We start from the raw sequence: 14,821 nt of genomic DNA, 5'->3' as shown, positions 1-14,821 counted from the left end.
ATTTTCTGCTTTTCTTTTATTTCTTACTCTGTCTCACAGCTACATTAATAACTCATGACAGCATGTTTGTTAGACAGTATTCAAAGCAACAGCTGTTTCTTTTTGTCAGATATGATTAAAGTATAGCTTGTCTTTTGTATTGTGTGTAGACTTAATGCAGTTTGAAATAATTTCAGGAAAATAGGATGACACTTAATGTCCACGGTAATCTGACTTTGCTCTCATTTCCAGGAGGTTCTTCAAAGAGATGAGAGGGAACGCTCTGGACAAGAAATCCAACTATGAACTACTAGAGTAAGTATTTTGTTTTACGAGCAAAGAGCAGCAGTAGTACATGTCAGTGTGGTTTGGCACTTCCACTTCGGCTCCCAGCCTTTCAAGCACTGCAGTGCTCCTTAATCACACCCGTGCTCTGCTGTACCTGGAAACACATTTTGTAACCAGCAATCAGGGTTATAAATATCAGGAAAATAACATATTATCGACTTTTGGTCTATGCTTTCCATGTTTGCTTTTCCTAGAGGTCTGGATAGGTGATAACCAGTTAAGTAGTTTTAAGGTTATTAAGAGCTTGATGCTTAGACAACAGTGTGGGAACACTAAGTCTGCACATGGGTACAGTTCAGCTGTGATTTGACATGTTGTTAAAGGAGAGACTTTTCAGACAGTGCTTTGCTCTCCTGTTTATTTTGTCCATGTGTTGTCCCACTTTTGGCTCTTTGATTGGTGACCGTCAATGAAGAATTAACTAACTGAGGTCTAAATGAGGCTTGGCTCCAACATGGTCTGAGTCTAATGAGCTTCCTCTTTCTATTGAAGTCTTTCTTTCTGACCGTCAGCCTAACGAGCTCTCCATTTATCTGAGAAGAATTCCCACTGTCTCTCCACTACTATTGCTTTGTCCCTTTGTGCTCTCCTCCTAGCGTTGTTCCTCATTTTGTTTTGTCTCTAACTCCCCTCGCGGTCTCTCTGTTGATTGGAAGAAGATGTTATTTCATGCGTATTTTAAACCCTACAGAAGAGTAGAGAGAACGTGCTGTTCGGGCTTTGATGCAGAAAACTCACAGCTGACCCTTACCGAACATTCACAACCAGAAGTTCACGTTGCATTGTTGGTGTCGTATGACACCGTAGTTGGCCCGTGCATGTCGGTGATCTGTTTGCTTTAGGTTTGGGAACCAGTGCAGTGTGTTTATTCAGTGCCTGTTCCCTGACATCAGCTACGTTATATAATTTCTGAAACGCTTTGTACTTTTTGCTGTTCCTGTTATAGACTTTTATAGATTTGCACCCTCTTTTTGTACACACTGCCAGACGGCACCGAATGAACTGATTCACATCCCTTTTGAGAAATTTGATCAATTCAGCAAACTAGTAAAATGTGACTGATTTGGATTCTAGATGTAACTTTTGCTGGAGAAACATGAAGCAGAAAGGATGACGTAACCTGACAGTGGCTTACTTGCTCTCTCCTCACTCTTTCTCTCCTCCTCTCCCAGGACTCTTCTTTTCCTCAGAGGAGTATGAGTCATTAGTTAGCTTCCTGTTATAGCTCTGCACATCATTCTTTGTCTCTGCGGTTTCCCGTTTTCTACTCATCCCTGCCTGTGTTCATCTCTCCATTTTCCTCCCTTTCTGCCTTTCTTCAACCCCATCTCTTACAAGGAGCTTTGTAGTCAGCACTTAGTCACAGCTTTCTGTTTCTATTCAGCTTTCAGTTTGCCAAGCTGTATCTGTCTGGAGCTGTTGTTTGTAATATCTCAGCGGAGAAAAAGCAGGCTGCTGAGATCAGATAAAAAGGAGAAGTGCTTGCCAATTAACATTCCTCTGAGTAATTACAGCATGATACACATTCTGATCTCTATCTCTTCTTGTTTCCCTTTCAGGAAAGATGTTGGTTTGAGGCGTTTTTTCCCAAAAGAACTGTTGGACTCAGTCAAGGTAAGATGACGAGTCATTATGGAAAGAGGTCAATATTATGATTCCCAAAGTTGCTCAAATGAACACCATATTCCTCTTTTGTTTTTTAAATATATGTGTAAGAAATAATGCAAAAGTTTATGGTCGAAAGCTTGGTTTCTTACTTAAGAAGTGCACTCTCAGCACTCAGCAGCTTGTAATGCAGTGCTCCACCTGCTCCTATGGAGCAACTCAGTTACCAAAGCGGTCTTATCGGCAGATTTCTAGTGTAAAGGACAGTCCGAGGCTCACTAACATTGAGTCGTAATGTTGGACAATCAACCAGTGAAGGTTAGACGAATGGAGAAAAGTAGAAAAAAGAACTCTAGGAAGTCATCATACATAGTTTCCAGAGTGTAAGGAATTATATTGTCAATAGTAAAAAAGCTAATTTTACCTTAAGACATGATGAGGTATCATGTTACCTTCATTGAAAGTTTACACAATTACTGAAACTAAGAATATCAGACCCACGTATGCAGTGACGATCTGCTGAGCTCAGGGGAATGAAAGAGTTCTGTAAAGCAGAATATATTCTGGACAGTACTTGTAATTTTATAGATATAAAACCACAAAGGACTGTTTTCATCTCAACTATTTAAGCATTTCACTCAGTTCAAGAATTATCAATCAATCATCAAAGTTTACTTTGAAGTGAGTAAGAAACCGTTCCGTTTAGATCATTTTATTCGATAAATAAACTTTTATATTTAAACAAGCGGGTCACCTTTAGAACAATAGAAATTGTATTTGGGCTGATTTTGCTTGTGTGTGTTTCTGGTGCTGTCTGCTGTTGTCTGTGTCAATGATGAATTTACGGCACACGTTTATGGGGAGGATCTTGGGTTGTGTGCGAGCATTAAAGGCGCAGTGACCCGAAAAGGTCTTGATATCAGCAGGCGGGCAGACAGATGCTCTGCAGAGGGAGAAGCACCGCGATTGTGCATGCTTGTGTATGTATATTGTGTGTGTGTGCGTGTGTGTGTGACCCTTAGGTCATGGTTAAACCCACTCTCTCCTTTCAACAATGAAGAGGGAGGGGGAGGCGTCAATGCCCCTCTCCTTCTGTGCCACCCCCCCCACTCTGTCTGTCAAGCCCTGCTGACTCCCCTCTCATCAGCTGCCACTTTACCTCCTTTTCTCCCCTCTCTTCTCCTTCCTTTGCTAACATCATCCTGTCCCTTGAAGGCTGTTTAAAGATGCATAGAGTGAAACACACACACACACGTGCATTCAAATTTTTAATAAACTGAGAAATCTGACACGATTTAAGACACCTGGACTCATGTTACATGTAAGATGTAACTTATTTTGATCATTTCAGAGTATTTGATACATGAACAGTTTGATTGATGTAAAGTCAGAGTAGAATGAGTGTTGGCTATGTGCATTATGTTCAGATTGTGAGATATATAGAGGATAAATGATTTAATGTTTGACAGATATTTAAAATGACTTTTCAATAGATTGAAAAATGTAATTTTGTGTTTGGTACTGTGGGTAACACTAAACTTGCAGTCTGAGGACCTTATCGTAGCCCTGTAGGTTGGTCTTCAAATGTTTGATCAGCTGATCTACGATGGAACCTGCAGCACATGCCCAGTTGGCCGTTTCTGTCTTTAGAACATTTTTGTTGGGTGTTATTCGTTTAGTCTTTTTGAAGAAGAAAGTTTGAAAAGTAAAGTAAATTCCTAAAACATCAATTTGCACCCAAACCACCTCAAAATATCACAGAAGAGGAAGAAAAGCTGTCAATCCACAGATTTGATGAGCTGGAACAAGGAAATATTTAGCATTTTGGTGTCATGGAAATGGCTGAAAAAGATTTATCATTAAATGATGATTAGAAATTGCTAATTAACTTCTGTTGCCGTTCTCATGCATCACATCATATTTTCAGATTAAGGTATCAAAAGCAGTTGTGGTAGTGTTAAATGATACATTTCTGCTGCTCTTTCTGGCGCACTCATGTGCAATTATGCGCGCGTGTGTGTGTCAGAAAGAGAACAGCTGTCATTTACGTGTCTGTTGTTCACTCCGGTGAAAGAGAACGGTAGTCATTTAATGGGATTATTCCCCTTCAATGGACTCTACTTGTATACACACACACACACACACACACACACACACACGTGCACACACACGTATATAAAACCCAGAGCAGATGGCTGTAGTAATAAACAGTGACTGATGTTTGCTGTTATAAAGAGCAGAGTCTGTTCATTCATATCGACAGGCTGGGCAGCAGGTTTAGTGAAACTGACCTTTGGATATCAAAGCTTGAACCAGCCCCAGCTTGATTTGACAAGCTTGTCACCCTCGTCAGATAAATAGCATATTGCATTGCTGTCACACTAGATTAAAGGGGACTTACTTTGCTTCTTCTTGTTGTTATATACTGTGATGAGCCACAATATTAATACCCCCTGCCTCCAAAATAAGTCTGAGACCTCAGAGCCTGTGTGTCTGGCACCAGGACACTTGGACCAGATGCTTTGGATCCTTTAAGGTCGTATATTGGGGTAGATTGAGTTTACTCTGGTCCATCACATAGGAGAAGCTGGGTTCATAGCTTGGGCTTTTTGTCACGTTCCTTGAGACATTTCTGGACAGTCATGTACTTTGTAGCAGGGAGTTTTGTCCTACTGCAGGAGGCTGCTGTTTTGATCAGGCTTGAAGCAAGACCCAAACCACGACATGTAGCCAGGGACAACAAGGGGCCTATGTGATGGCAGACTTATGCACCTTAGACAAACTTTTCTCAACATCTCACTGTAAGAAATGCTCGTACTTAATTGAAAATTTAAGAGAAGGGAGATTGTTGATGCCTGACATGTGAACATATGAATCCCGCCTGACTTTGAGCTTATGACCAAGCATCACAAGTAGATCAGAAGAAAGAGTCATGGCAATCTGGTGATGAAGGAGCGTGTATGGCCACTAAACAATGGCATGTAAAGGAAAGCACTGCACTGGATTCATGAGACAAAATTAAAGCGTCAGTGGTGGAAGAATGTGGCACAATAATCATTTCTCTCTATTATTTCAGTGTTATAGTCATTGGAAACCAAATTGGAATTGGAAAAACAAATTGGATTGATGTCCTCATCCTGTTGTGTGTAAAACGAAGTCGATTTTTCACCTCTGAGTGCTTTTATAGTTCTGGCTGATCAGTACAAGTAAGCGTGATTGTTGAAAGTAGACTCGGTTATCCTTGGTTATATGTGGCTGTTGAGTTGGGGGTGTAAAAGCTGTTTGATGAATTCAAAGTAAAAATGTAATTTCAAACTACATAAACAGTGACATAAAGTCCTGGAACACAGATATGGTGTTTTCACTGGGATTTTCCTTAATTGGTAGAGTGTAACTGGTCAGCCTGTTGCTATAGTGATGGTTAGCATGTTGATGGGGAGGGTGATAGCAATACTTCCTATCAGGAAGGGTGGACAATTTGGAGAAACAGTACAGTACCTTTGTCTGTCTGCTTGTGTGTGTGTGTGTGTTTGTACTGGAATTCGAGGAATTAAAACGGCAATCCTATCTGGAACATGAAGACAGGAAGAACACATGCACATTTTATCCTATGATCATAAGAGCATTATGACATCTGTCCCTGTTGACTCATAACCACGCAGGGATGTTGCAGAGAAGTGTGTGTGTGTAGATTTGTTTGATTTGATTCCCTCGGGCTTAGCGAGTCGACAGCTGGCAGCCGGGCTCTGTGATGTTTGAAATTAAGTTTAGAAATTACTGCTTTTACACAGTTTACGGATGAATAATGAAAAGTAGTGATGGGAGAAGCTCATCATATCATTCAACACTATATAAGGTGAAAATGTTAGAAATTCTCTCCTTAAAATGTTTTATTGGTTGTCATCTGGCCTCTCCGAATGAATCTGTCAGCCGCAGTCAATAAATCAGCCGGCGCTTCACAGGTCATAGCTGCATAACTGATGTCTACTGTACATCTATACTTATTTTTTTCTTTTTGAACCTGGTCCATATTCAAATAAATCTTTATGTAAATCCATACCTTCAGAACAGTTTTATAGTTGACCTCTTTGTTCAATGTGTAATTTCAAACTGTGCGAGTGTACAGAACTTTATTAGATTGCATGTATGTGTGTGTAAGTGTGTTGTCCATCTTTATTTCTAGTGTGATAAAGAATATGGAGGATTATAAATGACAGTGTTCCTGTAGGATTTTTCCTTCCCATCCGTCTGCTCTGTGGTGATCTGTAATCAAAAAAGGATTTTTTTAGGTCAACGCCGCAGGTCACTCCGAGACGCGGTATGTATTATTTACAGTATAGTGAAATGCGGCTTACACTTACGATGAATGAGCCGGCTCCTCGATGTTTAATTGAGTAACCAGCAGTGTCAGTGTGTGAGGTATTGATCTGAAGTGAGAATGAAGCACTGAGGTCAGTTTAACCGGAAACAGAGTGGATTATTAGTCAATCAATGTCTATTAGTGTTAGTCATTGTGTGCCCACTAACATACGCAAAAAAATACACACACAGATCCCACCTCCACTTCCTCTCCCCAGCCACAGATGTTTTTGCAACATCACGCTGACGACATTCTTAAAAAGTCTTTCTTTTTTGTCTAATTTTTTTCCCCCTTTTGTCTTCAGGCTAAAACTCTTCGTAAGTTGATTCAGCAGACCTTCAAACAGGTAGCCAATCTTGACGATGAGCAGTGCATCCTGAAGTTCTTGGAGATACTTGCACCAATCTACCGCTATGACAAGGAGTTCTTCAAATGCGCCCTCGGGGTTGGTTTCCCCCATTCTTTACTCTACTCTTTCACATAGCTGTAGTGTCACACAGCCCTGATGTGCTGCCGAGATTCACGATAACTGTGTGAGGTTGACCCCTTTTGGTGGCAGCGGGTCCTGCATGCATCCAACATGTGATCCCTTCCTGTCTCCCTTTCTTTCTCCTTTTTCCACTTTGTTTAGTTTTTTAGTTGCTCGATATTTTTGCCGACACTCTCTTCTCTTTTTGAATAGCATCTTTTTTTATTCTCTCTAACAGTCCAGCTGGGTGATCCAGGTGGAGTTAGCCATCGGGCCAGAAGAAGGCATCAGTTACCTCACTGATAAGGGATCTACAGTAAGTTTCTACAAACAATAAAAAGGAAAACGAAGCTAAATCAAAGAATAATACAAAAAGGACTGGTATGATTTACATGTTTTAACTATCATATATTTCCTGTGTCCGTCTTGTGTCTCCAGCCCACACATTTAGCAAACTTTAACCAAGTCCAGTCCATCCAGTACTCAGCTATGGAGGAGAAAGACAGGAAAGGCATGCTGCAGCTGAATGTAGCCGGAGCTGCTGAGGTACTAACACAACACTGTCTGTCTGAAAGGCCAAAACCTGTCCTCATGGTATAAAGATTTTTATTCAACCTGACTGTCTCGAATTCAGCAACCGAGTAGGTGGATTTCTGCTTTTCTCCTCGTAAAAGCAATCGTAAAAATAACTGCATAGGACTGCAGTTAGTTTCTACTTCCTTTGATGTAAGAAATTTGTCCCTGATAGAGTGAAAATGGCAATGTAAATGGAGAAAGTGGGCCTTAATTTGTACTGTAGAGTTGTTGCCACCTCAACTATTTATTTATTATTTATTTATGTAGTCCTGTCTAGTCTAGAAGTAGACTTCTCAGTAATAAGCAGAATACTACGAGTCATACCAAGCTTTTTGTTCCTTCATGTGCTTGACACTGTCACTATGGACACTAGTGGGTATTTACTTTGTCCGTTTTGGTGGGTAACTCTCTTTAAGGTGGACACAGGAATGAACTAATAGTTTCTATGTTCAGAATCCACACAGACGCATGGTTTCATGACACACATTGATAAAACAATGGGATCTTTATTGGAATATGTAGTATTGGATTTAAACACAGACATCGCAACCACAAGTGCTGTGTGGGAGAGAGGCGTTTACTCTGACGTAAGGGGCAGCTGGAAACATCCTCAGGGTTGTTGTGTATTGATTGTTTGTGTACGCGTGTCCCTTTTGAGATAATAGCTCTCTGTTACAGGCCTGTTACTGAGTGCATGTGTTTGTGTGAATGTGTGCAGCCTCTCACGGTTACGACAGCATCGCTCACCACCACAGAAAACTTAGCTGACTTGATTGATGGTTACTGTCGGCTCGTCTCCATGGAAACCCACTCCTTCATTGTGAGAGGTCAGAAAGGTACAGTGCGAAGTTGGACTTCTCCCCCTCTTTTTTTTCTGTCCAGCCCTGGAGGATCATTCAGAAACTTTCACAGTGCTGTACATACATATCTCCATGATAATTTGATTATATTTAAGCATGATTACAGTGAAACGTCCTGCAAAGGGTCACAGTGTGTTTTTAACTTTAAAGTTGGGCTGTTGTCTTCTATTTTCTGATAATGGCCTCAATTGCACGGAGCTCTTTCTGTGCAGTAGTTTCTTTTTAACTGTACATTTAAACAACTGCAAGAGATTCTTGCTGTTGTGGTGTAATTTACACCATAAATAAACTGTTATTTGTGGTGTTAATTTTGTAATTGTTGGTCATACACCTTCTAGTTTTACTTCCCTCTTGAGATGAACATTATCCTTTGTTATGTACAGAAACTCTGTTTTTACCAGTGCAGGTTACAAAGAGTTATTATCCACGGTCATTTCATGTTTTTAACCACTGTTTATTTTTTCGTCCTCTAGAGGGAGAGAGAGCTCTGCCTTCCATCCCAAAGTAAGTACACATCTCTTTAAATCCGGCAGAGTTTATGAACTGGCTTATGTCAGAGCTGTAAATCAGCAGATTAGTGATGCTTTTTTTAAAATATTTTGGTACGCAAAGATTATATCTCCACTATGTGAGGTAATTTCCTTGTGGGTTTATTTGTTTTAAGTTTATTTCACTGTCGTAAAAGTTTGCCAGGAAAAGCAAAGAGGCGTAATTCTGCCAGATTAACAAAAATGTGAATTATTCGTTCAGTCCGTGATCATGTGTCACTCAGAGTCTGAGCGCAGCTCTGCTAAGAAATGAAAGCAGTCAGTCTCCTTCGTCACTACCCGAGGAATCCCTGACGTCAGAGTTCCTCTGAAAACACAAGTGCACAGGAGTTTTCCCCTGTTTAAGGAGCCCAGAGTTTCATATATAAGTTCCTGTTTTACAGAAAAAGAGCATTTCGACACTTTCATCTGGAAATCCTGGCAACATTTGCAAAGTAAAACCTTGATTTTTTTTTTTTTTTTTTTTTTTTCCCCAGTGAATGAGGCTAAATGTAAATTGAGCCAACAGAAACAAAATTCTGAATAAAATGTGTCACCAAATTTGTAATTTCACACCATTTGCAACAATTTCACAATAGGAAAGAGCACTCATCAGAGCACTAAATGTACAGTGGATGATGTAATGCACAACACAGAGTTCATTATTATTGTTCATCTGCAGATTTTGAAGCCTGGGTGATGGTGTGCGGCCTTATTGTCAGATGTTTAGATTCAAACACCAACAGTTTTGCTTACTTTTCAACTCAAATCTCTCCCTCACTCTGTGGTCAAATAAGGAGATAAGTTTAGGAGCCAAATATTTTCCACTTAGGGTTTTTAAACACTCTGCTAGTCTCCTCCTCTCACTCGCTTTGCTCTCTTCCTCTCTTTTCCCTCTGCCTGTCGCGGTCTGTGATGTAAAGATAGTCGTAGAGCTCAGCTGACACAGAAAAAGAGACTGTGGCGAAGGGAGAAGCATAAAAGAAACAGTAAGGACTAGTCTAGAGATGGTGCCAGACGTGGTCGCTTCTTTTCCATTTTGGAGAGCCTCCTGCGCATGTCAACAGCACGTTTCTGCTGTTTAATGTTCTGTTTTTATAAGATTACAGTTGCAGTTGTGTGTGTTTAGGAGACATTCATTTAGTTTGGTGTTTTTCACATGTTTTATGGGTGCGTTGAACTGACTGTAAAATGTTGATTTGTCCCTTTTCTCTTCTTCTCTAGGCTGTCTAACAATGAGAAAAAGTTAGAAGCAGTCAGGAGTGGAGTACGAGCAATCTCCGTCTCAGGTAAGAGCTGAATTCTGCTCACGAGTCTGTTAGCTTCCTAGGCTCCAGCTGTCTTTCCATTTCCTTCAACATCTGTTTTTTTTCCTCCTCTGTTGGGACTGCCTCTCCCTCTCTGTCGTCCCATCCTCTCTGTTCCAACTGTCTTTTGTTTACGCCCCCCCCTCGTTTTTCTCACATCTCTGTCTGCATTCACTCACATCCATTCACTCTTGTTTTTTCCTCTCGCTCTGTGGTCCTCTGCCCCCGCCCGATTGGCTGAAGATCTTGTGACATCTACACCTCCTAAGCCAACCAAGGCGCGGCGTTTCCTCCTCCCCTTTGTCTTCTGTTCAGATTCACCGCCCAATGGTATCCTCTGCTCTCATTGGACAGTTGGTAGAGGAGCATGTCCACAAAATTGTGATGTGGCGGAGTAAAATTCCTGATTTGACCATCGTGGTTTTTGGGCATTAAAAAAGAGAAGAAAAAAGACACAAACTTTGTGTAGAGAATCTTCAGAAGAAGTAACTCACATTAATGATGGGAAGTACATACAAATGCTCTTATATGCAGTTTGTCTGCATGTTCTTTTAGTTTTTTATAGTGTCATTGTTTACTGTCAAAACGTTTGGTCTTTTTGGTAGCAGTTTTTGTGGGTTGAACCATTTAATCCGCTGCATCACAATCACTCTGATTTTTAAAGTGTGCTCTTCTGTACTAAACTGTCTTGTCCTTACTGCATGCTGCTTTGCTTTGACTTCAGCCTTACACGATTTAACCACAATAGCAGGTTATGTGTAGCCATGGAAATGCTCACTAAAAAGGCTGGAGAGCACCTAAAAAAGACTCGGCCTGTTTTTTGATGCATTGATTATAGCTGTCCTTAAAATGAATAACCAGTTTTAACCTCCTACATGTGAGTATGACGGGAGGTTTTCTACCTGGTGTCTGCAGGTAGGCATGTTCAATTGTCGCAGAAGTAGTCTGCTCTGAGTAAAATGCTTAGGTGTTTGCTCAGTCCAAGACTTCCTGCTTATAGCATATCTGGTCTCATTGTTTCAAGTGTTTTACGCCTGTTAAAGAGGTTGTATATCCGTTAAAAGATCGAAGTTCAACCACCAAGTATTTGTCTTGTTAAAGTGCAGTAGAGTACCTGACATGTACCAGCTCAAATATGCTGCTCTGCAGCTTTTAAAAGCTCTGCTGGAATCATTTTTGTTTATGAAAATCTACGTGCATAGGTGTTATTGGATGTTCAGCTTGTACCAGAAGTTTCTCCGACTTTTCTATATATGTATTTGCTGGGTGAGATCCTGAATGAGTCAGCATATGACTTTGTCCCTCCATCTGTGGTTAAGGCAGCTGTCATCAGTAGTTAGCAGGACTGCTCAGAACACGTTGTGAAGCTGGACAGGAGCTGTTTCTTTGTATGTATACATATAGAATTAATTATTTTTTCTCTCATAGTCAAACACTGTGTCTTAGTTGATCTTACAGCATTAGTTTGACTTGCATATGAGTATTTTGTTAAATTTAGCCTAAGCCGTGTCACTTATTCTGTATTTTATGTCACTTAACAGAGAGTATCAGCCAGTGTTAATGCTAAAAGTACAGATCAAACATTCGGTGAGGATCCACCTCTGCTCACTGATCCCATTACAACGTGTAAAATTCAGATGCACCGTCTGTGTGTCTGCTGAACATAGACTAACTTCACAGCCTGTTATACAACTAGGCCTGCAGATTAGTGCTGGGCGGTATGACCAAAAATACATATCACGGTATTTTTTCACGGTTTCACGGTATTTTTTTTTTCATGCATAATTAGGTGTTCACAGCATTTTCTACAGATTGAGAACATAATTACTGCAGTAGATTAACTTAGGATGGTCTATTTTACCGTCATAGAATAACGCCCCACAAAATGATGCTGTTTACAGAGAAGTGCTACTCATGATTCTAATGAAGTGAGGAATCGGAATCCAAACACAATTGCAGTCAAAATACAGAACTTTTACTGTGCAAATTTCAAACATCTTTTATGAAAATCAATACAAAAAAGTAGTGCAACTTGCAATAATTATATTTTTGCATCAATATGAGGTCGTAGGCAGTCCCTCTAGCAGACGCGTCTTGAAGTGACATTTGGCTCGCCTTTTCTTTTGCTTTCCCCGTGTTACCTGCTGATGTGGAATTCTTGATATTCTAAGACATGCTTACGGCTAAGGTGATGGAGCAAATTGCTCGTGTTGCCACCTCCAGCGACAACTGTTGCCCGACAGCACTTGCATAAAATGGTTGTTTGGTCGACGTCGGATTTTTTGAAACCAAAAAACTTCCAAACTACAGACACGGCTCCTTTTTTGGCACAAGTTCTTCTGTGTCAGCATGTTCTACTAGTTCTGCAGCTTCGATTTCGGAACTTTCCATGTCTATCCTATCCACCTTCACCTTTGCGTAGCGCAAGTGCTTATTACCACCTCGCACCCATAGACAGTAAACATGCGTGTTTAGAGGCGCAACACTGAAAAGGGTCCCGTCTCAAACAATGTCGCGCGACGCAGCGTTCCCCCCGTTGTGTAATCAAATACACCGGTATGGCGGTATATTAAAAATTCATATCATAACAAAATTATAAACCGGTATTCGGTGTGAACCGGTATACCGCCCAGCACTACTGCAGATATTTGGACATGACATAACTGCTGATATTTCATCTATGAAACATCTGTATGCTGATGTCCACAGGTTTCAGACTTCCATCAGCCATCACCTACATTTGTGTTAATTTGTTCAGGCACATTTGAGCCCTTGGTAAAAATATTGATTATATAAATGTAATACAGATATGTTTTGGTTGCCAGCTGAAATCAGATGCATGTCAGTGTCCACATATTTCCTGCCTTTACTGTACTTTAACAAGTCTACACTGCTGCTCCAATACTTTCTTGTATTTATTGGTGTCTTCACAGCATTAATGGCAGTCGACTCAGCTTTTTTTTCACAAGAGTTTGTTTATAACGTAAAGCTCGCTGAATGTTTGGCTGTGCAGATCCTGAAAGATCTCCCGTTTTAAGGCTTTTTGTGCTCTAACCTCTCTTTTCTCTCTTCTCTCTCCTCTTCTCTGCTCTGCCCTTGACTTTACTCTCTTGCTGACGTCTCTGTCTCTCATCCTCCTCCTCTGCTGTCCTGTTTCCTGCATGCTCTCCTGGACCCTGCAGAAGATCTTAGCGGGGATGGTAAAGTTACACCGTTGTTTATCGAACTCTCTGTTGTTCTTTCTTTCTTGTCCCGCCCTACCTACACTGTGCTTTCTCCTGGGAAAGGACATTGTGTGTGTTGAAGTTTATACTTTAATTTCTGCCTCTGTAACAACGGCGCTTATGTGCTTATTTGTGCTCTTTGTTAATGCTGGATGGCTTAAAAGAAGCAGTTTAATTTAGAATGCATCGATTAATCACCATTAATCGTCATTGTGCTTTAAGATGTGTTTAAGTTTGTGTCTTTATCTGTTGTGGATTCATTTGAATGTGGATTGCCACAAAATGTTTTAACCACAAGAAGTACAAAAGTCAATTGTCAATCAAGTAGTATTCCTCTTTTAGCAAACTTCTGCAAAGGTTTCCCTCTCTCCCCACGCACAGACTTCACACACACATTCACACATCCAAACACAAGGAAAAGCGTGCACTGGTGTGCTCGCTTGCATTCACGCTCGTGTGCACAGATTGAAGCAGGGAGAGGTTTGCTGGATTCAAAGTAAGTGCATTCCTGGCTATAATAGGCTAGCCAGATCGCACACACACACGCTCTGCTGAAAGTAGAAATGGATAACTTGGAAATAGTCATTTCTTTGTTAGAACATATCCAACACCACACAGAGCTGAATTTGCAGAATGGTAAAACAGTGGCTCGTTCTGTAAACAAAAAAAACAAAGTATTTCTTATTTGAGTCTTTCTTAGCAAGTAAAAAGCTGAAACTGAACAGGAAATCAGAAAAGCAGTGCCTTAAAAATAATCTAAAATAAGTAAATAGCCCTGCTATTGGTAAAAGGTGGTCAGTTTTTGTTTTTGTCCAGGCTCATATGATATTTTTAGACACGCATTAATGGCTTTTCTTTCCTCTTAAAAAAGAAATCAGACTTACAGATGATTGAGAAAAACCCAAGCCTCTTTTATTCAAAGTTAAAGTTTCTTTCACCTCTTCTCCAAAGTAACGTTGGTGAATGCGTGTACATGCACAGCATTATTCCAACTTCTCCCTTTATTGTAATGAGACAATGTTCTGATCATTATGTGGGATGTTCTTCACAAAGAGCACAGTCCGAATGATGAGTCACGCCGACGTTATGCCCCTGAACACCTTCGATATTTGCGTCCATCCAAAGTTTTCATTGAAGACATAACTTTCAAAAAACTTGGTTTTAAGCAGGTGATGCCAGATCTTGTAACTGAAATAAGCCACCCGGTCTGTGAAAACCACTCAAAGTGGCTCATAATAAGCGAACCTGGCAACGGTGGGGATGAAGGCATGTGTCGTAAAGCAGCAGCGTGTGTCGCCAGATGCCGTTAAAAAGTCTGGTCGGCTGCAACAGTCCCGTTAAGGTGTGTACATGTCTGCGTAATGCCAGTAAGATCGGCATACTCTACATGGCTTAAAGCGATTTTTGCTCTCTGAATATAACCTTGTTCGGCTCAGTTTCTGAGTCTTGCTGTGCGTATAAATGTAGTCGGTGAAAATGCTGTGCTGGGAGAATGGCTAGCACGACTCTGTCTATAGTTCAGAGACTAAAGATCTGAGACGGTCCAGCTGTAGAGAGGCACCTCAG

General features: G+C 40.7%; 1 protein-coding gene across 10 annotated transcripts in view; it reads left to right on the top strand.

Annotated features, from left to right (window-relative positions):
- The window catches only part of ptk2aa (protein tyrosine kinase 2aa), a 59,726-nt gene that overhangs the window by 27,169 nt on the left and 17,736 nt on the right, over positions 1-14,821 (top strand). For 4 of the 10 annotated variants that reach the window (XM_075449652.1, XM_075449647.1, XM_075449645.1 and 1 more), the window contains 10 exons: positions 232-294; positions 1,887-1,941; positions 6,597-6,737; positions 7,000-7,077; positions 7,200-7,307; positions 8,056-8,173; positions 8,671-8,701; positions 9,949-10,013; positions 10,275-10,361; positions 13,214-13,231. In XM_075449652.1, coding sequence (XP_075305767.1) covers positions 232-294; positions 1,887-1,941; positions 6,597-6,737; positions 7,000-7,077; positions 7,200-7,307; positions 8,056-8,173; positions 8,671-8,701; positions 9,949-10,013; positions 10,275-10,361; positions 13,214-13,231 — 764 coding nt within the window. The remainder of the gene's footprint in view (positions 1-231; positions 295-1,886; positions 1,942-6,596; positions 6,738-6,999; positions 7,078-7,199; positions 7,308-8,055; positions 8,174-8,670; positions 8,702-9,948; positions 10,014-10,274; positions 10,362-13,213; positions 13,232-14,821) is intronic. The other 6 variants (XM_075449650.1, XM_075449648.1, XM_075449646.1 and 3 more) reach the window with 3 other exon arrangements.

This window comes from Odontesthes bonariensis, chromosome 18, assembly GCF_027942865.1.
Source record: "Odontesthes bonariensis isolate fOdoBon6 chromosome 18, fOdoBon6.hap1, whole genome shotgun sequence".
Taxonomy (NCBI): domain Eukaryota; kingdom Metazoa; phylum Chordata; class Actinopteri; order Atheriniformes; family Atherinopsidae; genus Odontesthes; species Odontesthes bonariensis.
This window is presented reverse-complemented; position numbering and strand designations above follow the sequence as displayed.